The following is a 25,253-nucleotide window of genomic DNA, read 5'->3' on the forward strand; positions in this document are numbered from 1 at the left end:
ATCAAGTTAATTTAACAGCAAGCTACCATTTAAATATCAATCTTCAAACAAAGACGCAATCTTATTGAGATAAATGTTTTATTTTGAAGCACATATACTGTATAAATTGGAATTTTTCTGTCAGGTCAAAATCATTTAAAGCAATCTTGAAACTCCTAATATGCCTTTGAGACAGGAAGGGAGGAAACCTAAGGATTCATTATAGAAGGAATCTCTTGAAGCATACTTTTTGTACTTAACAATTAAAGAGCAATCTGGAAACCCAAGTATAATGTTTAAATTTCACCAAGTTGATAAATAAAATAGAAAATATTCATGATTACCAGTCTGCATTTTTGTCTCTATAGTACTATAAAGTGGTACCTCTACTTACGAACTATCCATCCATCCATCCATCCATCTATCCATCTATTCATGATTACCAGTCTGCATTTTTGTCTCTATAGTACTATAAAGTGGTACCTCTACTTACAAACTATCCATCTATCCATCCATCCATCCATCCATCTAGAGGGAACGGAGCTATGGTGGCAGCATCCTGGCTTCAGGGTTTCTGGGGGAGGCTCAGAGAAGCGGGGAACCGCCGACTTGGCTTGGGGGCACCGAGGGGAGGTGACTCCGGACCCCGAACCGGACATCTCCCCAAATGCTTTGTCACCTGCCAGGCAAGGGGGGGGGCAGGCGTGGCCAAGCCGGCTTTGGAGGGTCCTGGCGGGTAGCAGTTGCAGCTCAACTGGCTGATGGGCAGGAGGGGTGAGGAGGACTTGGAGCGGTTTCTCCCATACGGAGAAGCTGCGCAGGTTTGCCATAGGGAGTGAGGCAAAGTGGCGGCCGGATTAGGAGTCTGGGCCGCAACTTCAACTGGCTGCCGCTTCTTTGACCAGGGAGACGAAGGAGAGCATGTGGCTGTCCCCACGGGCTCTGGAAGAGGGGGAGGAAGGGTGGTATATCACCTAGCCACTCCATCCCCGCTTCAGCATCTTCCACCGGCTGGCATATGACCAGCTTCCCAATTTTCCTTGGCCGAAAGCGGGCGGACAAGCCAGGCTCTCCCTGCCCGCTCGGAAGGACCTGCGGATGAGGGACGTGGCTTTCTGAAATGCAGGCGAGCGAGAGCCGAAAGGGTCCTGGCTGTCTTTTGCCCACCCTTAACAGAAGGGTCTGCCTTGGCTTCCCCAGCGCGGAATCAGCCAGGATGCTGCCAAAAGTTTAAAAGAAAAGTTTTGGGGACTTTTAGGAGCTGGCATGGATGGATACTGACACCTATCATTCCCAACCAGGAGGAGTAGGGTCTGCCTTCCCGCTTAGCATCCTGAGCCCCCTCCTTAAATACCCACCACCACTTTCCAGCCACTAGAAAGCAAAGGGAAAATCTCAGGCACTTCGGCCGGCAACAGTTGATGTTGGCAGTCCAGAGGTGGGGAATCCTGGCGGGGGCAGCACACAAATGGGAAATCCCAGCAGTGGCAGTCACAGGGCAGGGGAATCCCTGTGGCAGTAAGAGATCATAAGTGCAGTAAGAGAGCACACGCACCCAGGTTAGGGTTTGTAAAGTGAAAATAGTTCTTAAGAAGAGACAAACAAATCTTAAACACCAGGTTCGTATCTTGAAAAGTTCTTTAGTAGAAGCATTCGTAAGTAGAGGTACCACTGTATTTTCATTTACAGTGGAAACAAACACTGTGATAACTATATGCAAAATGCTTTTTTCCCCTTCTTATGAGCCCCGCTACCTGTTACTTTTAAGCAGAGTATTTTTCTAACATTAATTGAATTGGAATGCTTTGGGAGCAAAAAAGCTGTATCTTTTTTGGCAGCGGGGCAATGAAAACAGCAAGAGATTTCAGAAACTGTAGAAAACTAAGCAAAATCTCCGGGGGAAATGTAGGGAGAATGACTTTCCCAATGCACTGAGGTGGAATTCCAAACTTTCATATTTCTATCAAATGGTAGAAAAAAAATGAAACCAAGTTGGGGACCCATTTTAGCAGAAAAATGTTTTGCTAAAGCAACCTATTAATTTGTTTACAACTGCATAAATATTAATACAAATACTATTACTAAAATATCAGATTGTTCCCATATAGAAGCATATACACTACGCAATTGCCTAGGAAATACTTATATGGTTGGGCTTTGCTTTATTAAAAACTAAATAGCATTATAAATTGTATAATTACAATAGTGATCCAAATAAAAGGTCAGATCTTTTATCTATAATTACTGACAACTTTTCAGTTGTGTTGGATTGCCACCTTATGATTTAGAAGCTAATTTGGTTTTTGAAATGTTGCATGGGGTTTATGAAAGCAAATTATTGAAATATTTACACTGAAATTAATATTTATATTATTTATATTAGCAAATATATTTATATTTTGGTCAAAATAATATGTTTTAGAAAAATGATAATCGTTCATTTAATCCTCAGTTTTCAGAGGACATAATTTTTAGCAACCAAGATTTTTAGAATATGCTAAAACTAATTTATCTGTTTACTTTACTCCTTAGAACTTTATTTATCTTCCGTATAAAAAGAAGCAAATATATGACTTGAAGGCTGAAGAAAGCCTAAGAAAGAATAGGGTACATTTCAGTAAAAGGTAATATTTCCTATGTCATATGATTTCTCATATCTTCACAGCCAAGTACATGCTGCCAAAGAGACACAATGACTGGGAATACATTTCACAATTTTAGCATTGTGTTAGTATGCCATAGAATGTCTTTTCCTTCTTTTTGTTATAGTCTGTTGAAAAGATTGCTAGGTGATAGTTGAAAAAAAAAACCTGTTCTGACTGGGGGATGCAAACAATTTGCACTGGATAAAATATTATTTTCTACACTATTTTTGGATACTGGTGTTCTGATGAAGATCTGATTCACAGAAAAAGCTTGCCTTCTCTCAGTAGCCCTCAGCTTATAATGTATCTTGATATTTAAAGATTTTGTCAGTAGAACAAATTAAGTAAGAAGAATACATCCTTGAAAGCAAATCATCAAACTGCATTTGCAACACTCTCTTATATTCTAAAAACAAGTATTCCAATGGCAGTGGCCAACTTGGGATTCAAGCTGCCTTCTGCTAAATTGGTACTTTGGTGACTGGCCATGCCCACGCTTTCAGCCATTAGGTGAATCTTCTAGAGCAGTGATGGCGAACCTATGGCACGGGTGCCGCAGGTGGCACACGGAGCCAAATCTGCTGGCACACAATCTGTTGCCCTAGATCAGCTCCAATGTGCATGTTTGTGACAGCCAGCTGATTTTTGACTCACGCAGAGGCTCTGGGTGGTCGTTTTTGGCTTCTGGAGAGTCTCTAGGGTGTGGGAGAGGGCAATTTACCCTCCCCTGGCTCCAGGAATACCTTTGGAGTCTGGGGAGGGTGAAACACGAGCCTACGGAGAGGGGGGCATACAAATCTAATAAATTGAATTGAATTGAATACTGGGCCAACCAGAAGTTGGGAAACAGGCTGTTTCTGGCCTCCAGAGGGCCTCCAGAGGACCTCCAGGGGTCAGGGGAAGCTGTTTTCGCCTTCCCTAGGCAATGAATTATGGGTATGGACATTTGTGCGTGCATGATAATGCACACCCACGCTCTTTTGGCACCCAAATAAAAAAAAGGTTTGCCATCACTGTTCTAGGGTAAGAATTTGAAGATCAAATCAAACATATGCTGTTAAAATTTCAAATGTGCTTGCTTCCCTCCAAAATTGTTGCTACTTCCAATGAGTCCCGCAGATGCTTTTTCAAGAGGCAACTGGACTTTCTTAAAGTCCAGTTGCCCCTTAAAACGTTTTGACTCTCATCTATTCTTGGATGAGAAGCAAAACCTATGCAAGGAAAAACAAAGTCCAGTTGCTTCTTGAAAAAAGCATCATTGGAACAACCATGTCCTGGATGACTGAGAATCTGCAAAGACAGGTCCAACGAGTGAGAAAATGAAAGTAGAATAAAACATTTACCTGCTTGGTTAGTGGTCACAGTGACAGACACAGCTTGGTCCTGGCTTGGATTTTGCTTGGACACTCCGTTCACTGCCCAGATTTCAAAAGTGTAGTTAGTATGTGCCAAAAGGTCCGTGATGGAAATCCTCGTGGTCTTCAAACCATTCTGCTGAGGACTGAAGTGAACACCACTCCCGCAGGACCGGCAGCGGTTCAGATCACTAGCTCCACATCTCTTACACACCACATTGTATGAGACATCTTCACGGCCACCTTTGTTCTGGGGGGGACTCCATTCCAAATTCACTGATGTTTCATTGACATTGGAAATCAAGTTCTCAGGAGCAGATGGAGGGCCTGTAAAAGAAAAGCATCCCTTTTTTAAAATTACCTAAATAAAAATTTTAAAAAATAGAAAGCCTCTTTAGAGAAATATCTACACAGGATTATGTAACTTCACTGGATTCAAGAGCTACAATTGGGACTTTGTGCCATTTGCTAATCTCCACAAAGAGATACACTCAGGATAAATACTAGAAACATAGAAACATAGAAGTCTGACGGCAGAAAAAGACCTCCTGGTCCATCTAGTCTGCCCTTATACTATTTTCTGTATTTTATCTTAGGATGGATATGTGTTTATCCCAGGCATGTTTAAATTCAGTTACTGTGGATTTATCTACCACGTCTGCTGGAAGTTTGTTCCAAGGATCTACTACTCTTTCAGTAAAATAATATTTTCTCATGTTGCTCTTGATCTTTCCCCCAACTAACTTCAGATTGTGTCCCCTTGTTCTTGTGTTCACTTTCATATTAAAAACACTTCCCTCCTGGACCTTATTTAACCCTTTAATATATTTAAATGTTTCGATCATGTCCCCCCTTTTCCTTCTGTCCTCCAGACTATACAGATTGAGTTCATTAAATCTTTCCTGATACGTTTTATGCTTAAGACCTTCCACCATTCTTGTAGCCCGTCTTTGGACCCGTTCAATTTTGTCAATATCTTTTTGGAGGTGAGGTCTCCAGAACTGAACACAGAATTCCAAATGTGGTGTCATCAGCGCTCTATATAGCGGGATCATAATCTCCCTCTTCCTGCTTGTTATACCTCTAGCTATGCAGCCAAGCATCCTACTTGCTTTCCCTACCGCCTGACTGCACTGTTCACCCATTTTGAGACTGTCAGAAATCACTACCCCTAAATCCTTTTCTTCTGAAGATTTTGCTAACACAGAACTTAATACTATACTTAATTTCAGTTCATTTACCTACTTGTAAATTATTACTTGAATTGTCTCTATGTTTTCATAATTCTGCTTTCTCTCATATTAAAAATTAGTTGAGGAGCTTTCAAAGAACCCAGCAGAATGTGTGCAGCCTGGAAGCCTCATGGTATACCTCCCTGACCTGCACTAAAGCTTCATACACAATGTATTGCAAAAAAGTAATTCTAGCAGTTTGCTTCCTTGCACTTCAGACAGTAGATGTCTTAAAATAAAAACTGCCCCTGTACAGCTACATCCATACTTCCAAACAGATTTACATTTGTAAATATCTGGCTGGACAGAAAAATGTATAAGCAAATGGACAACATACCATGTGCTCTGCAGTATCAAAAGATAAAAAGCCCACCAACTACATCATCAGTCATTCATTTGAATGATTTGGGGTATTAGAATGAGATGTCATACAATTTTCTGCTACCCACTAACCCTAAGAATAGATTATCACCCCCTACATGCATATATTGTACTTCTTAGTCTGGAAGAAAACAGAACACAGCAGTCAATTTCCGAATGTGTGTGTTGTTGAACAAAGGGCCAAAGTAAGATAATAATATCCTTAACATGAGGAGCAAGTGTCTGAATGAAATAATTTTCTGTTCTTTTATCATGGCCCTTGTTTTGATCATATTCCTAATCTTGGTTTTTACTAGTCACTAAACATCAAAAGTATTATTATTATTCTAATCTCCTATCGACACATGTTTATTACCCCTCTTATATTGTAAGGGAAAGTAACGCACCACATTTTTTTTCTCAGCCTACAGTAATGGGGAAAAAGTGAGAAGTCTGTGCGGGAAAATGTGTGCAAGTATATAAATGTATGGAAAGCCTATAGAAAAATATTGTAAGAGTGAGAAGTATATACAAACATAGATGAGATAACAATAGTACAGTTTGTGAAAAAAACCCATTTAATTGTGCACCTACATGTACCTTATATGCACAATAATGAAAGGAGATTATTCTCCCTATAATTGGAAATAATGTAAATTGTCTTCAACATTCAATTCGTAGGCATATTTGCTGTCAGACATGCTACATCTTGAGCTCCCTGACAAAAGATGACATATACATCAGATTAATCAATTCTTTTTTGATGTCTTGCAAGGATAAAGTCCACATAGAATACAGAGATGCCAGACAACAAGTTGTTGCTTATACTCAATGATTTCTATCTCCTAATTTCAGAATTGGTACTCGTTACATCAATTACAACAGCTTTAGGACTTAATATCGGAGAGGGGCGGCATACAAATCTAATAAATTATTAATAATAATTATTATTAATAACAGGGCATGAGCCACAGTGGTTAGAGTGAATTACTGCAGGCTATGTTTGCTGATCACCAGCTGCCAGCAGTTTGGCAGATCGAATGTCATCAGGCTCAAGGTTATCTCAGCCTTCCATCCTTCTGCGGTGGATAAAATGAGGACTCAGATTATTGGGGACAATATGATGACTCTTTAAAACAGTTAGAGAAGGATTGGTTCAATTTTATGTATGAAAATGTGCTGTTTTGAATCAATATGCACATGGGACAGAGAAGGGTGGAACACCAACAGAGAAGCAGTCAAGCAAAAAACAGAGAAAACTGAGGCTTCCAATAGGCTTGCGTACCTCCATATAGATAGTGTGGAATGGGAATTAGTAAATTCAACCCTATTTGGTGTTAATTCAAAGAAAAAAGAAGGGTAATAAACACCCTTTTTGGCATAGCAATGTTTAAGTAACAGAAGAAAAAATCAAGAATATCCATCCTGGCCAAACAGAAGAAATGAAGTGAGGGCTATTTCAGGTATTTATCACAACTCATGCATATTATACTAAATCCTGGATCTCAAACACAATATGAGGCCTGAAGGCTAAAATTGGTGTTCGCTGACCATTTGACTTAGCATTTTTAAAAAATATATTATTTTAATTTTAAAAAATGGGAAACTAGAATACTACAAAGCAGAATACCAACCTAAAGCCTAGCGTAGTTTTCCATCAATGTCATTGGGCTATACATGGGTACTGGAAGCTTTTGGAAGATAAACAATAGGTAGCTGAGGCTTAAAGTTTCATTTGCCTTCCAGCAAATACGTGTTTCTTCCATTGCTGCACTTTTACGTGGCAATTGTTCTGTATTCCTAATATTCCAAATGTGTCTACTAAATCAAAACACTTGTGGATCTCTTTACTAACACATCAAATTTTTATAGTTATATGCACATATATGCATATTTTATATTTATAGCATATAGGTATGCTGACGGCACTCAGCTATACATCTCCACCCCATGTCCACTCAGTGAAGCAGTGGAAGTAATGTGCCGGTGATTGGAGGCCGTCAGGGTCTGGTTAGGTGTTAATAGGCTCAGACTCAAACCTGACAAGACAGGGTGGCTGTGGGTTTTGCCTCCCAGGGACAATACCAACTATCCATCCATCACCATGGGGGAGAGTCTTTTCCCCCCTCAGAGAGGGTCCGCAACTTGGGCGTCCTCCTCGATCTACAGCTAAGCTTACAAGACCGTGCCAGTTGCAGCCCTATCTGGACAGGGAGTCACTTCTCACAGTCATTCACGCCCTTATCATCTCAAGGTTCTATTACTGCAATGCTCTCTACATGGGGATGCCTTTGAAGAGTGTTCAGAGACTACAAATTGTGCAAAATACAGCCGCATAAGCTATAGTGGGGCTAACAAGATCTGCCCACATTTTAACATCACTCCATGAGCTGCACTAATTGCCAATTGGTCTCCGGGCGCAATTCAAAGTGCTGGTTATGACCTATAAAGCACTACGGGGTTTAGGACCAGATTATTTTTGTATCCCAGCGGCCAGTTAAGTCCCACAGAGTCAACCTTCTCCAGATCCCGTCGGCCAGACAATGTCGGCTGGCGGGGCCTAGGGGCAGAGCCTTCTCTGTGGTGGCCCCAGCCCTCTGGGATGAATTCCCTCTGGAGATACATACCACCCTATCCCTCCTGGTCTTTCGTAAAGCTCTTAAGACCTACCTCTGCCAGCGGATATGAGGGCCGTGAGTGATAAGATTGTCGCCAGCCAATACCATGTATGATTGAATTGGATGAATGTGTACGAGTATATTTGGGGTTTTTAATACTTTTTAGTAGTTTGTATAACTTTTTAATAGTAATTTAGATTTCTTTACATATTGATACATTTAAAATGTCGCCTCGAGAAGGGTGGCATAGAAATCTAATAAATAAATAAACAAACAAACCTGGATGCTGGAATATGATATGTCAGACATTTACCTTGGTTCAAGGATTTTGTTTTTAATGTTTATGGTTTTAGTATTTTAATATGATTTTATATTGTTTTAATGCTGAAACCTTTTACCAACCTTGATTGGGAACCACCCATAGTTGGTATAAGATGGGCAGCTATATAAACGCTACATACAATTGTGCATTTGCACACATACTTACATAAATGTATTGTTGTGGATGCCCTATTTGTTTAAATAGAATCTGTACACCAGTGCCCTGGTGGCATTAAAATAAATCACAGTCACCCTTAAAATCAACTTTTGGATCTTAACTTGCACCATTGTTCACACAGACAAACTCGAAGAGCTAAAAAAATCTTGAGAGCACAACTGTGGGATTTCTTTCTTTCCTACTGTCTCAGAGGACCGAAACAAGGAAATGTGGCACATTGCCAATGAGTGCAATATCTTTTCTGAAGGAAATAGGTCTACCTGAAAAAGAAATACTTCCCGCTTCACATATTGTCAAGCCACCACCTTTATTGAGAGAATCTGCAATAAAGATCCCAGTAGGCTTTTGCAATTGACAAACCAAACAAGCCTGTCCTTTCGTTGACATAAATCTTTTCTGACACATATTACCCTTTAAGAAACAAAACAATAACACATTTCAAAAACATCAGTGAACAGACACTGTTTAGAAAGGCCTCTGAGCAATTACTATGACTAAGACTTTAATAGCGTCTGCCCAGACTACATTTTCATGAATAATCTGCTGAGCAAGTTATTCTGAGTAAATTCCTTGGGTGTGATCAGATGCTATCCTCAATTAAAGCTTTTTACAACTTGACCAGATGGAAAGTTTGTTCTATATGGGATGTAATCTGCTTTTCAGGGCAGTCTTCCACTGAGTTTAGTGATGATCAAAGACATTGTCAAAGTTATTTTAATCCCTCAGCATCTCAGTTTTGAGATAGTCTGTAGACTTTGAAAGACAAAGTAATGGTGAACTACATTTTACTCCCCTTCTTTTTGGGGGGAGGAGTTCATTTGTTTTGATACACATGTAGGTCTTGATTACTAATGATAATGCACCTCACAAAATGGTTGAGAATGGTTGATGTTTTGGGGGAAAATCAGGTAATTGGTTTCAGTTCAATGGAAATATTGTTTTGTTGTTTTTTTAAAAAAAAACACGTGCATTTTAATGAACTATAATATCAAAAGATTAAAAGAATATATTTACAACTTTAAATTATTTTTAATAAGTCTTCCCTCAAAGATTGCTTAGAAGCTGTAGGTAATGCAGGATGTGGTAGCAAGATTGTTACCTAGACCATCCTTCCATTATTTTTTATGTAGTTTTAGCTCATTTCATTTTTTTCTAATGCATTATAACCCCCTGTGAATTCTTATAGATAGAACTAATAAATATTTAAAATAAATAAATCAGGTGGACAAAGGTCAAGCTGGAAGATAAGCCCATATCCCAAACATACTTGCTATCTCCAATATTATGTTCTATTTCTTCAAAACCTCTTCTGAGGTTTTCTTTAGCCTTCTTTTTCTCCATTTTTCACACAATTAGTGTCTAAAAGCTTAACGGCAACTACACATTCAATCGGTTCAACTGTGTTCGTATAGTCTGTCAGTAAGTGAACTTTGACTTGTATTAAACATGACCTGGTATCAGTTAATCCAACCCAAATATTGCACTATTCAGATATGCATTAATCACAACCTATCTGTTTGGCCCCTACATTACCAGAAGCAAATTTTTGGGTTATGAAATCCATAATCCCCTTCTTAAGAAAGATTTCCTAAACTGAATACAGTATTGTCAACTTTCAGTGCAGGTAAAAAAACCCAAAACCTTCAAAAAATTCTTACATTTTTTTGCAGGCATTTTCTTGTCAGTCTTTTTATCAAATTTCTATTCATTTCATGTATACTTGATATACAATATGAATAATATACACAGACACAAAGATAAAATAGCTGAACAAAAGCACAGGATCAGTTCAAAAGAAGTTTTTGCAAACAATTCTAGTTGAAAAATTCTTCAATTTTAGAAGTTTTTCAGGGACCCAGGCTGGTAAAATGTGGCAAAGAAGAAAGCATCCTTCAATCACATAATATTTATTTCCTGGATACACCTACTTGTTCAGAACAAGTGGACTGTTTTAGTTGCAGAAATGAAAGTATCACATTTATTATAGTCTGTAAAAATCTAAGGAGATCCAATTTGGTGTAGTTATTAAGGCAGTAGGACAGAAAATAAGACACCATGAGTTCTAATTCCACCTTGGATACTGTTCTGCCGGCGTGTCCCAACCGTTCGTAATTACAGGGTAATTAGTCAAAAAAGACACACACCACACGATAGAAGGAAAACCAAAAGTCTTTATCAACAGAAAAGCAGAAAAAGCTCCCTTTTTAAATGTCAAAGGGATTTTCTGGTACACACAAGGCACAGGTTAAATGCAATCCAATTTCTCACCCAGTAACTGGGAAATTGAGTCCAATTCCAAAGACCAGAAAGTACACACACAGTCTTGAACAGGGAAACAGCAAAACCACGATCTTGACGAAACTATGAATCAGATAAACTTCCACAAGGCTAAACCAGCACGCTGCTCTTTTTATCTGTAGCACTAATTACAGCAGCCCCACCCAACCACAGGTGGCCTCACTTATCTCCTGTAATAATCTTTCAGTTGTTCTCTCCTATGCATCGTTCTATGCATGCGTGGGTCCGTCATAAGTTCTTGTTCAGAATCCAGGGATGATAAGGATGATTGATCTCCTCCTGGGCTGTCTGCCAAACTCCCCTCTTCCCTGCTACTCACGCTTCCTTCCTCAGAAGAGCCTTCATCGGGAGATTCTATCGGGAGCAAAACAGGCCTGTGGCATGTGGATGCCACCTCCACATTCCTTGGGGCAGGAGCTGGGCCAGAGCCAACCACAACAGATACAAAGTGAATTGCATGACCTTGGACCAGTCACTCTCAACCACAGCAATGAGAAAACGGCAAGCCACCAATGAAATCCTACCAAGAAAACTACAGTGATTACTCCAAGTAGTTGCCAGGAATCAGCATTAAGGGCATCCCTCCAAAGAAATCCATGAACATATAATCTAAATTAAGGTACTTATGTAAGGATTCCCTTCTCCTTCTCTTGATTTTGCATTTTAAAACTGCACTAGCAGTATTAAGAGATGGTTCCTTTAAAAAAGCAAAGCGATTATGGTATCACAATTCTTCTTATTTGCCCCTCAACTTGAGTTACATCAGCATTCCAGAATCTCCTATATCCATCTAAGAATTCAACAGTGAAAGCTATTGTTTTATGGGATCTGCAATTATATATATTTTCAATCTCGAATGAAGTGACATCGTGATCTACTTCAAGGATATTTTGCAGCTTCTTTTATTCAGCTGCCTTTAGTAACATTTGCATGATAAAAATTGTGCTGTTATCTCCCATATCTGCAAATCATTTGCTTGAAGGGGGAATAAACAGAAGTAAAAAAGAGAGGGAAATAAATAAAGGTATTAGTTTGATCTATATTTCTTATTAGAAATTTAATTCTGAAGATGCTAGGCATTAAATAACTGCCCTCATTTGTGAGTCATATCCTATTAAAGTATACTTTAAACATAAGCAAAATTAAAAGAAATTGATCAGGCTAAAGCTCTAGCTGGCAGCTCAAAGTGCTTTTTTCAGATTAGACCTTATGGTGGAAATAAAATAGAAATAGAAAATAAAGAAAATAAATAGAAATAAAGATGAACTTAACAAGAAAAACTGCCCAGTGTCGTTATTGTAGCACAGCAGGTAAAATGAGAGGTCCGATTTACAATACTGCTAGATGATAAATCAGCATTTGAATCTTTTATTTATTGTGGACTATTATAATAATACTCTACATGAGGTTGCCCTTGAAGTGTTTCTGGAAGCTGTTGCAAAATGCGGTTGCACAGGCAGTTATGCAGAGAAAACAAATATTACATCTCTGCTCCAATAGCTGCATTGCTTACCAGTTTGTTTCCAGGTCTGATTCAAAGTCTTGGTTTTGACTTTTGAGTCCCGCATGATATAGAGTCAGTTAACTGATGGTTTGCTTCTCTCTCATTATATCTACCTTCATGTAGGAGAAGTATGCTAAAGATTCCACCTGCCCAAGAATTCCATCTGATGGAAACTAGGAAGAAAGCAGTGGCTTTCTGCAGTGGCCCCTATTCTCTGCAACATCAACACCTGATGGAGGTGAGCAATAGAAAAGATAAATGTATTTGAAAAAAGATTGAACTGGTCCAAAATTATAACTGCTGTATGAATACTGGTAGTCCTCACTCGAAGACAGTAATTGGAACTCAAATGTTCATCACTGAACCACATAGCTTTAAAAGCACACCAGTAGTGGTTTCTAAATTGCATTGCTACTGGTTCGTGCACTCACGTGCAACGCTTCTGCATGTACAGAAGTGTCCTTGGTGGGTGGGGGAAACGCCCTGGGAATAGCCCTTTGCCACCGCTACCAGTTTGCAGAACAGGGCAAAACCCGGAACAACTCACTACTGAAGCACACTATCATATAATGTGCCACTTAGGACTCAGTGGCAATTCCAACACTTTTAGTTGCTGCCACTAAGCAAACTACCACTGGCTATTAAATAAGGATATGACATGGTCATTACTTACAACCTCCTGCTTGCCTCCCTATTGACTTTGCTTATAGGAAGCTGGGAAAAAAATTACTAATGGCAATCATGTGATCATGGGATGCTGTGACTGACTTAAGGATGCATGAAAATAGTCTTAGTCTTAGTCTGTTGAAAATTCAAATGGTCACTGATAAGTAGTTGTTAAGTGATGCCCAGCTGTTGTTCACTACATCTTCTGATTCTTTTTTACTTTTATTATATTGTATTCCAATCTCTTCCCTACTTCATCACCTACTCATGCTTCCATAATTGATGTATTTATTTTTTACATTAATTGATTGAGACTTCCCATAGCATTTCAACTTTGTGCTACAAGAAAGTTCACCTCCACTTGCTGGATAAATGAGAAGTATGGATTCTTTCTTCCATGGCTTCATTCATGACATATTTTCTGAGCTGCCAAGAATGTATCAATACTGTCTTAAGATTGAGAGTTTAAAGCCCTTCGGATCAGCACTTCAATGTTAATCTCTTTTCCTCTTTTCTGTCTTGAAAGAGGTTATAAGCCACAGCAAACAGTGTGGCTATTGCAAGTTTGATTTTGAAGGGGGGGGAAAAGAGCTATAACCCAAGAGTTATATTTGTGACAGTATTTTTTTCCCTTGATCATCTAATATTGGGAGTGAATTTTCCCATTAAAGATTACTCTTACTTTACAGCTGTTTGTTCATTCTTGAACACCGGCCTTATATGTTTTTACAAGGGATACAACTAGGTACACTAAGTGCAGAAGTCATTTAAAATTTCAACCATCAGAGTATGTGCAAACCATCAGTATTGTAAACTAAAGAAATAATCAATCAACAAAGTCAATTTGATTAGATGTTAAAAGTCTTGCGCTAACCCAAGGCTTTTAATTATTGTTGTTGTTGTTGTTGTTGTTGTTATTATTATTATTATTATTTATTGGATTTGTATGCCGCCCCTCTCTGCAGACTCGGGGTGGCTAACAACAATGATAAAAAACAACATGTAACAATCCAATTTAATAAAACAACTAAAAACCCTTATTATAAAAACCAAACATACACACAAACATACATACTATACATAACTTGTAATGGCCTAGGGGAAGGAATATCCTAACTCCCCCATGCCTGACGACAAAGGTGGGTCTTGAGTAATTTGCAAAAGACAAGGAGGGTGGGGGCCATTCTAATCTCTGGAGGGAGTTGATTCCAGAGGGCCGGGGCTGCCACAGAGAAGGCTCTTCCCCTGGGGCCTGCCAAACGACATTGTTTGGTCGACGAGACCCGAAGAAGGCCAACTCTGTGGGACCTTATCGGCCGCTGGGATTCGTGCGGTAGAAGGCGGTTCCGGATGTATTCTGGCCCAATGCCATGTAGGGCTTTAAAGGTCATTACCAACACTTTGAATTGTGACCGGAAACCGATCGGCAGCCAGTGCAGGCCGCGGAGTGTTGCAGAAACGTGGGTGAATCTAGGAAGCCCCACGATGGCTTTTGCGGCCGCATTCTGCACGATCTGAAGTTTCCGAACACTTTTCAAAGGTAGCTGCATGTAGAGAGCGTTGCAGTAATCGAACCTCGAGGTGATGAGGGCATGAGTGACTGTGAGCAATGACTCCCTGCCCGAATAGGGCCGCAACTGGTGCACCAGGCGAACCTGGGCAAACGCCCTCCTCGCCACAGCCGAAAGATGATGTTCCAATGTCAGCTGTGGATTGAGAAGGACGCCCAAGCTGCGGACCCTCTCTGAGGGGGTCAATAGTTCTCCCCCCAGGGTAATGGACAGACAGATGGAATTCTCCTTCTTGGGAGGCAAGACCCACAGCCACTCCGTCTTGTCTGGGTTGAGTTTGGGTTTATTGACACCCATCCAGGCCCCAACAGCCTCCAGGCACCGGCACATCACTTCCACTGCTTTGTTGACTGGACATGGGGTGGAGATGTATAGCTGGGTATCATTGGCGTATTGATGATATTATTTTAAAGATGGGGATGGGAGGCCATATTGATCACTGATACAGAAGGCTTACTTTTTGCATCCCCTCAGGTGACACTGAGTAATCAACAAACCCTGGTGAATGGGAACCCTGCCTGATCATAAAGGATGGGTAGAAATTATAAGAGCCAGCCAATCTCTCACACAGCCTTATGTCATGAAGGGTTTTAGGAGGTGTTCTTTAAATTGCATCCAGAAGCAGATGGCCGGTCTAATCTAACAAATAATGATAAAAGAAACATTAATCATGAACTGACCTAGTATTTTGAAACATCAACTTAAATTTTAAGTTTAAATTATCAAATAACCAAAAGATTGCATCAATATCAAAGATACAGAAGTTGAAAGTTTAAGGAAAAATAGAAAGGTTTGCAGAAGTATATATCCAAGATTAGATAATCTTTGCTGGTGTTTTTGCTTTTTCTATTTAAATGAAGACTGGATATTATCAGTAGAAACAGAATATTGATTATTGTGGAAAATCAATAGAACAGCTGAGAAAACAAGTGTGAATAGGAATTTGTACAAAGAAAGACTATTCACAATCTATGCCAAGAATGATACATTAATAAGTATCCAAAATCAATAAAGATAAACCATTTCTGTATGATGTCAACAGTAAGTTTTTATGAAGGAAATTTTTATTTTTGCCCACGTGACCCACAAAAGAGCTGTAGTTTTTACTTCCTAAATTATCCAGATCTATATAAAATAAAACATATACATGATGAAAGTTCTGCAAGAGCTAACTGCATGTGAAATCTTGTGAATTTATTGGTTGACTGGTGGGAGAGAGGTTGATGGGAGGGAGGGAGCACCAGAGATTATACAAGGTAACCAAGGTAGAATAAAGGTAAATAAAATAGGCGTTGATTGCTTACCTGAACGCCTCTTCTCGTACGGTGAGCGGGTACAGCAGTCACATGGGTTGCTCATGTCCAATCCGGTGGAACTGAGCCTAGTGTTAAAAAAGCTTGCTGGATCCGCCCCTTCCCCAGAATTCGCGAATCCATAGACTAGGCTCAGCTGTGAAGCTCTGTAGTGTTCAACTCTCATTGTTAGAGGAAGAAAGGTTATAGGAATGTAAAGAAGACACATACAAGGGCGGGAAGTGACTGCTGTACCCGCTCACCGTACGAGAAGAGGCGTTCAGGTAAGCAATCAACGCCTATTCTCCGTACTGAAGGAGCGGGTCCAGCAGTCACATGGGACATACCCAATAGATGGTCCCTAGGGTGGGATTAGATTGCTATCGTGTGAGATAACGGATTGGAGTACCCTTCTGCCGAAGGCAGCGTCCGCTGAAGCGTAAGAGTCAATCTTGTAGTGCCTGATGAAGGAATTTGGCGAGGCCCAAGTGGCTGCTTTGCAGACCTCCTCCAACGGGGCTTGAGTCGCCCAAGCGGCCGAGGTGGCTGCGCTCCTGGTGGAATGCGCTGTGATGTTCCTTGGAACTGAGAGGGAGGCCGACTCGTAGGCCTTAGATATAGTCCCTCTGATCCAACGGCCTATTACTGTTGAAGACACTTTGGCACCCATGACTCTGGGGTGATAGGCTATAAAAAGTGCTTCTGACCTCCGAAAGGGTCCTGTGCGTTGGATATAGATTCTCAGCGCTCTAATGAGATCCAGGGTGTGCCATCTAATTGCCAAGGGATGGTCTCGTTGGAGGCAGAAGGAAGGTAGGACAATATCCTGAGTTCTGTGGAACATGGAACTGACCTTGGGTAAGAAGGTGGGGTCCAGTCGCAAGACTACCTTGTCCTGATGAAATTGACAAAGGTCCTGCCTGATTGAGAGGGCAGCCAGCTCCGAAATGCGTCGGGCAGAGGTAATAGCCACCAGGAATGCTACTTTAAAGGATAGGTACCTGAGGGACGCCGATTTTAGGGGTTCGTATGGTGCCTGCGTGAGGGAATGGAGAACCCGTGGCAAATCCCAGGATGGATACCTGTGGACCTTGGAAGGTCTGAGGTTGGCTATGCCCTTGAGGAATTCCTGAACTTCTGGAAAGGAGCGGAGAGGCTGTCTGCGGGGCCCCGCTAGGACAGAGGAAATGGCCGCCAGATGACGCCGGAGGGTGCTGGTGGAAAGTCCCTGATGGAAACCTTGCATAAGGAAGGAAATGATTCTGTGTATGGGGATGCACAGGGGAGAGAGGCCTTCCTGTAGACACCACTGGTGAAACTTGGACCACGTGTGGTCGTAGATTCGATTGGTCGAACCCCTTCTGGCCTTTAAAATGACCTCCACTGTATCGGGGTCGTGGCCACGCAGTTCTAAGTCTCTCCTGATAACAGCCAGGCGGTGAGGTGGAACCACTCCGGGTCTGGATGGAATGAGGCCCCCTGCCGCAGCATATCCCCCGAAACGGGGAGTCGCCAAGGGTCCTGGACGGACAACTGTTGGAGATCCGCGAACCAGGGCCGGCGGGGCCAATGAGGGGCGATTAGGATTACTCGGGCCCTCTCGGTGAGGACCTTGTGAATCACGTCCGGGAGAATTGGAATTGGAGGGAATGCGTAAAGTAGGCCTGGAGGCCATGGGCTCCGGAGGGCATTGATTGCTTCCGCTCCCGGGGATGGAAATCTGGAAAAAAAGCGAGGGAGTTGGGCGTTAGCATTGGTCGCGAAGAGATCCAGAACTGGTAGGCCGAATCTGAGGCTGATTTGATGGAACAGGTCTTGATGGAGGTTCCACTCTCCTGGGTCTATCGTTGCTCGAGATAGCCAATCCGCCTGGACGTTGAGGCTCCCCGAGATGTGGTCGGCTAGGAGCGACCGAAGATGTTTTTCCGCCCAAAGGCCTAACTTGAGGGCCTCCCTCATGAGGGCCTTGGATCTCGTGCCCCCCTGTCTGCAGATATGGCTTTTTGTGGCAATGTTGTCGGTGAGAACGAGAACGTGCCGGTTGGGAATGCGAGGGGAGAAATGCTTCAGAGCCAGGGAAACGGCTCTTAACTCTAGCCAATTGATTGGCTTGGAAGCTTCCTCCGGGGACCACGTGCCCTGGGCTATCATCCCCTGGGCGTGGGCGCCCCATCCCGATAGACTGGCATCTGTGGTGATGACAAATTGATCCGGGCACCTGAACGGGGATCCTTTGTCCATGGCCGGAGACTTCCACCACTTGAAGGATCTGCGAACAATTGGTGGGATGACAATGCGACGACTTGAGTTGCTGTGCCCCGATCTCTGAAAGGGTAATAGGAGCCACTGTAGTTCCCTAGCATGAAGGCGAGCCCAGGGAATGATGCCTATGCATGACACCATCTTCCCCAAAAGGGAAGACAGGGTTACTATGGATACTGAAGGTTGAGATAAAATGCAAGAAATTAACTCCCCTATACTGAATTTTCTCTCAGGAGAGAGAAAGACCTGGGAGGATTCTGAATTAATAACGGATCCCAGGTGTAAGATGGATGTGGAAGGTTGGAGATGACTTTTGTCAAAGTTGATGGAAAATCCATGGTCCTGAAGGACTGACATGGTGACAGAAAGGTCTGTTTTCACTTTCTCTAGGGAGTTCCCATGAATCAAAATATCATCAAGATAACATAAAATGTGAATGGGAGACGCCCGGATATAGGCCGCCAGGGACCCCAAGAGCTTTGTAAAAACCCGAGGGGCCGAGGAAAGGCCAAATGGCATCGCCCTATACTGGAAATGCCTGCCCTGAAAGGAGAAACGTAAAAATTTTCTGTGGCATTTGGCTATAGGAATGTGGAGGTAGGCCTCAGTGAGGTCTAAAGAGACCATGAAATCTCCCGGGTGGATGGCGGCCAAAATGGATGATAAGGAGTGCATCTTAAACTTCCTATATTTGATGAATAGGTTCAGCTTCTTTAAATCCAAAATAGCTCTCCAACCTCCGGAGGATTTTGGAACCATAAATAGGATGGAATAAAAACCTAGACCCTTCTGACCGGGGGGAACCGGTTGAATGGCCCTGATGGACAATAAGTGGGAAATGGCCTCCTCCATACGGTTACAATCTGAGGAGGACCTGGGAGAAGGGCAGGAAATGAAACGTTTCGGGGGGGGAGAAATAAATTCTAAAAGAAGGCCTGTTTGAACAGTGTCAATGACCCAGGGGTCCTTGGAGGTGAGACGCCAATTAGAGGCGAAATGGGCTAGGCGACCACCTATGGGAATCGAGGAAAAACTACCATCTAGGTTTTTTTGAAGCCCTGTTAGAGGACGCTCCCCTTTGGAAGCGAAAACCCCTGCCCCTGGAGTTCCTACCTTGGGAACGAAAGCGGGGGGAATACTGACCTGGAGATCTCTGATAGGAAGCCGCTTGATCTTGCTGACGCCCTGGGCGACGAAAGGACTGCGTCTTGGTAGCCTTTTTGGTGGTTGGACCCAATACTTTCTTCTTGTCCGTGGTTTCCGTGAGGAGTGGATCTAGAAGATCTCCGAAAAGAAGGTCGCGCTTTAAGGGTCCCAGAGATAACTGCCACTTCTGACGTACTCCTGCTTGCCAAGGGCGAAGCCATAGGAGTCTTCTTGCCGTTGTAGAAGCTGCAATAGACTTAGCAGAAAATCTAGTAGATTGTAAAGTGGCATCAGCCACGTACTGAGCAGCTGCAAAGACCTTGTTGAAGTCTTGTTGACCTCTCAAGTCATCGGGAGGAATATGCTGTTGAAGTTGGCGAAGCCACAGAAGCATGGCTCTGGAGAAAAAGGAAGCCGCTGCAGAACTTTTAATGGCCCAGGAATCTGCGGTGAATCCTCTTTTGAGCATTTGTTCAATCCGCTTGTCCTCTGGGCGGAGGACTTCCTCTGCTTCGCCTGGCACAGCAGCCGCCGAGTGAAGGATCTTGACAGGTTCATCCGGTTTAGGAAAGGATAGGAGCTCCTCATAGGAAGAGGAGAGTTTGTACAACTTTTTGTCCTTGGTTGTGGGATTAAGCCCAGAGGCTGGGAAATCCCACTGCTTAAGTAAGGCATCTTTAAACAATTTAGGCATAGGAATTACCTCGTTATCCTCCTGTTCCTCTGTGAAGTAAGGTAAATTCTCCTCCGGGGGATCAGTGGATGTGGAGGCCTGTTTCTCCTGGGCCGCCAATCCCGTAGAAATTCTAGCTTTGAGGAGGAGAGATTTGAACAATTGAGAAGGAAAAATAGTAATTGGAGAAGGAACCTTTATTTGGGATTCCTCATCATCTGAGAGGCCTTGAAAGGGATCCTCATCCTCCTCCATATCCTCATATTCGTCCTGAGAGGAATCTGATTCATCCTGAATAGGAGCTCTAACCGTTGGGGAAGAACCCAAGGGGCGGGAGGGACGAGGAGGTGGAGGAGGTAAGGGAAGCGCATTGATGGTAGAGAGTTTAGCATCAATGGCCTTGGATAACACAGAAAAAATAGATTGGAATTCAGGAGGTAAACTAGAAATATCAGCAGGAATGGCAGAAGAATCCCTGAAGGCCTGGGAGGATCCTGGCTGGGGGGAATCTTCAATAATATCTGGTTCCTCTGGACCTATTCCCCATAGGTTAGGTTGGGGTCTGTCTAGGTTTGGCTCATCCAGAGATAACACAGTGACCCCAGAAGAAGGCAGATTAGAAGCCTCTGGGGGGGTCATGACTACTGAGTAATTGGGCCTGTACTTTCAAACGCTTTGCTGATTTGTCATGGATTTTTTGTAGGGCTAGGTCCCTTCTCTTCTCAGCCCTGGTGACCTTGGTCGAGAGGCGGGCCCCTGAAGAAGAGGAGGTCGAGGCCTGGGGGATACTGGTAATCTCATCGCCTGTAGGCCTGGCCTCTCTGGGACCTTGAGTGGTGCCTCTCTTGGGAAAAGTAGCCATAGTCTGACAATTAACAGAAGACAAGGCTGAGCCAAATAACTGAATAATTAGGGAGAAGAATTTCAAAGACTTCCCAAGAGGAATGGATCCTGCTCCGAGGCCTCGGAGCTGCTGAGACTTGAGGGCAATCTGGGCAAACCCAGAGTTCGTGTCCCCAAATACAGCGTGGCCAGCCTCCCTAAACTTTAATTAAAGTAACCAAGGCACTCTGGTTGGAGGCTTAGCCGTTGGAGAATTAAGCCTGAGCGTCCCAAAGCCCACTCCGGGATCCAAGCGGTGGACTGAGGCCTACGCGGCTGGCAGAAGGCCAACACGAGAGGCCTAAATTTAAAAAGGGCGCGAAGGCCTTCGCGCCGAAAAATCGCTCCGTAATAGAATTCTTAAAGGGGAAGCGATCAACTAAGTCCAGGAGACTAGAAACAAGCGTCTCACTCCGCAGGAGGTATTTCTTAAGCCCTTTAACAATAATACTATAATAAATCAATGAAGCAATACTTGCACCAAGACCTCCAGGCCAAAGGATTAAAGGAATCCACAAGCGGCAGCGGGGATCGTAAACGGCAAAACAGCCGGGGGAAAACGAAACCGCAACTTCTCCCAAGGAAAAAAGCCGAGCCACAAACGGCTGGCGCTATTAGTGCAAGTAAACAAATAAGGATAAACAATTCTTACTACTTTTGAAGGAAAGATCGAAGGGAAGGTGTTAGAATGTTGAACGAGCTATCACAATACAACCGCAGGATATGCGAACTGAGCGAATTCTGGGGAAGGGGCGGATCCAGCAAGCTTTTTTAACACTAGGCTCAGTTCCACCGGATTGGACATGAGCAACCCATGTGACTGCTGGACCCGCTCCTTCAGTACGGAGAATCAGGCTTACAAAAAGGTTGACTAGAAGATCTTTGAAAGGGGAGGAGGAATCATTAAGAAATTCAAATCCAGGAAGGACGTCTCCGTGACGTCAAAGCTCCACCCCCGGAATTCCCTATTGGGATTCCCCACCTCCGTTTGAGCCTCCCGACCGGCCGACAGCTCCGTGGCTCTTCTGTGAAGGTGACAGCTGGGCGGCGGGGCTTCTCGGTGTTCTCCTGAACCCGAATGCCGAACCCGAACTTTTGCCAAACTTCTGGGTTTGGCGTTTGGGAGAACGCCGTGAAACCCCCTGGCTGTTTTGGAAGGTGACAGCCGAGCGGCGGCGCTTCTCAGTGGTCATCCGAACCCGAACTTTTGCCGAACTTCTGGGTTCGGCGTTCGTGGCGGCGGGTTCGTAAGGCGAAAAAAGTTTGTAAGAATAGGCAAAAAAATTCAGAACCCTGGGTTCGTATCTCGAAAAGTTCGTAAGACGAGGGGTTCGTATCACGAGGTACTACTGTATTTGTATTTATTTCTGTTGTAAGTCTCCCTGAATCAGTTGAGAAGGGCAGCATAGAAATCAAATGAAAGAGAGAAAGAAAGAAAGAAAATATAGTCAATATCCTTTCAAGTCTCTTCTTGTAATAAACTGATGTGCCCAACAGAGCGATTTTAAGATTGTGTAAATCGGACTTCTGAAATTGGATTTAAAAGGTATGTTAAATAAAATGAATCTGAATCTTTTGCAATTGTTAAAGAAAAATACTCTACTTGTTTTCTATATATACAATGGCTTCATGAAAATTCCTACGGTCCATTTTCACCTAATATTTAGACTTCTGTCTAGAGCCCTTGACCTTGGAAACAAGGTTAGGGCCATTCACATTTTCACAACAGAGCCGCTCAACCTCTCGTGGAATCCATGCTGAGCTTCACTGTAGATTGCCCATCATTTCATTATGCTTCATTATGCTGATAACTGTCAGAATGCATTAGAAGCAGAGGTTTTGAGTAATAGGACTGAAATGGTAATTTAAAAACAATATCCTTTCTAGGGGATACAAACAACAAGTTACATTTAGCTATAAAAAGACAAAACAACTTAAATTATACCTTCAGTTTATAGGGAAGACCTTTTACAATTTCACAGTAATCTGAAGCGAACATAGAGGTTTTAGAAAGAGACACTAATTTTCTACAGCTTTTGAAAATGTGGAGTCTTTAACGTAAATTCCCTATTGCAAAGGATTTTACAGGGAGATTATTTTATAATGTCAATCAATTGCTCTTTGTTTGGATAGCCCATGAGACCAAATTATTCACTATCATTTACAAAGAGACAGATTTACATTAGGCTTTCAAGATAGATAGACAATATTAATTACCTTGACCTCATTGAGATTAATATGTTTGATCAAACAAGTATCCTTCCAATATGCTAACATAACTCAAAGATAAGACAGATATGTCATAAATAGAAAGAAATAATGTTTGGGTGATTTTTTTAAAATTGCTGGTATACTCGGTTTTATACATAGTTCTGAATTTATTTTAACCCTTCCATTTTATTTTCATATGATTTTCATTTTATTTTTTATTGATGTTATTCTTTTGTTTAGAAATTATCAGAATCAAATTTCATGAAAAATAAATTAACAAAATAAGTCATCAAGATAAATAAAAATATAATTTTAAAATTGATTTAAATGGTATCCATTCTTATTTAGAGAAATATTACCGGTACATTTTTTAGAGATGAGTAATTTTCAAAACAACTGAAAGACAAATCCTTTGGAATAAAGCAAAATATGTAAAATTACACACATACTGTTCTTCAATGTCGTATTTTATCTATTTATTATACTTTGCCCTTAAGCTTATTTCTCTGTGCTGCTGCCAGTCAGCATTCTATTCTTAAAACTATGAGTAGTTAATTAGGCTAGAATAATAACTGGCTGGTTATTCCAGTTTTATCTAGCAACATATATGTTTCAGCTGTCTGTCTGCTGAATTAATATCTGTAAGCTTGGAGATATTTTGTTGCCTATCACGTATGTGTAGGCTTCTTATGAGCTGTTTGTGCCATGTTCATATCTTATTTGTTTGTTTTTTTATTTAATTTATTTATTTATTTATCAAACAAGTATAGTATTATAGTACATATTAACATAACATAAGTAGAACGTAGTAATAGAAAGGATAATAAGACATTAGGCACATATATACAAATATATTCCAAAATTCTGTAAGTATGTAAATCAGAATACCAGGCTCAAATAGAAGCTATTTAGTATATCCTAAATGCCCACAATATAATATTTTCAATAAGGAGAGATAGTCATTCAACAAAAAATCTGAAGCCAGTGTGTATCATCCCACAATTGATGCTTAGAAGGATGTGTGATTAGAATTGCAAGAATGGAACGTCGCCAAGTTAACCCTGATAACTAACTGACCAACAGGATAGGGTCAGTGTGTCCCATTTATTTAGTGGATCTTGAAGTAAATGGAGATTAATATCCCAAGCAAAATGGATTGCACACAGTCATTCTGCACATGAGGCCACCTCCTCCATAACTATGCAAACTTCGCCCCAAACACTCCCTTTGCTTCCTCCTCTTTCATCACTTATCTCCAGGGTTTGTAGTGTTCCATTTTTATGATATATGAGGCTCTCATGTACACTCTTCACCAGCAGGAGCTTGCAAATTTAATCAGTCTTAAACCGCCCACCATATGCTGCCAAACTAGCAGCTCTGGCATTCACTTTGGATATCCACTTTCTGTCTTTCACTTAGGTCAAGCCATAAGCATAAAAACTGTGAAACTGATTTAAAAAGAATATTCAATGGTTATAAGATTCAAAACTTTAAAAAGAGATAGATGCTTAATCTATAGTCTGGATCACGGCAATGCTTGTGATTTTTATTGTGTGCACACTGCATTTACTAGCCGATTCATAAAATTACACCTGAAATTTTCTAATTTATCTTAGGGAATTATATGAAAAGGGCAGTACTAAAAGGATTTCTGGTTTCTTTCCTGCTGCTATGAAATTCAAAGAAAAAGGAGTTAATTAAAGTGCACTTCTTCTGATTTGGAAAATTAAGATGTAGAAGCAAGGTATCTATTTCCATGGTTAAAGCAACTATTACATATGGTACAATAGTGGAAACATGGACATAGCAAGAAACTAAAATAAGTAATTAACAATACAACTATCTTTCTCCCATCTGCAAAACGGAGGGAGAGTAATTTTCTACACATTCCAGGTGTTTTTCTCCAAATTACTCAATATTACGTTTTTTACCTGGCTTAATAGTGAACGGAAACCTGATTTTACAAGCCAATGGAGCAGAGTGTATGTTTTTGCTAGAAGAATGGGTCTTAGATTCTATGTTTTATTTCTTCATTAGGGGGCCGTCACACTGACTGATTG

General features: G+C 41.6%; 1 protein-coding gene across 1 annotated transcript in view; it reads right to left on the minus strand.

The window, feature by feature from the left end:
- The window catches only part of EPHA4 (EPH receptor A4), a 204,694-nt gene that overhangs the window by 94,096 nt on the left and 85,345 nt on the right, over positions 1-25,253 (minus strand). Inside the window, exon 5 of the mRNA XM_070753287.1 lies at positions 3,968-4,306. Coding sequence (XP_070609388.1) covers positions 3,968-4,306 — 339 coding nt within the window. The remainder of the gene's footprint in view (positions 1-3,967; positions 4,307-25,253) is intronic.

Source organism: Erythrolamprus reginae, chromosome 5 (assembly GCF_031021105.1).
Source record: "Erythrolamprus reginae isolate rEryReg1 chromosome 5, rEryReg1.hap1, whole genome shotgun sequence".
Taxonomy (NCBI): domain Eukaryota; kingdom Metazoa; phylum Chordata; class Lepidosauria; order Squamata; family Dipsadidae; genus Erythrolamprus; species Erythrolamprus reginae.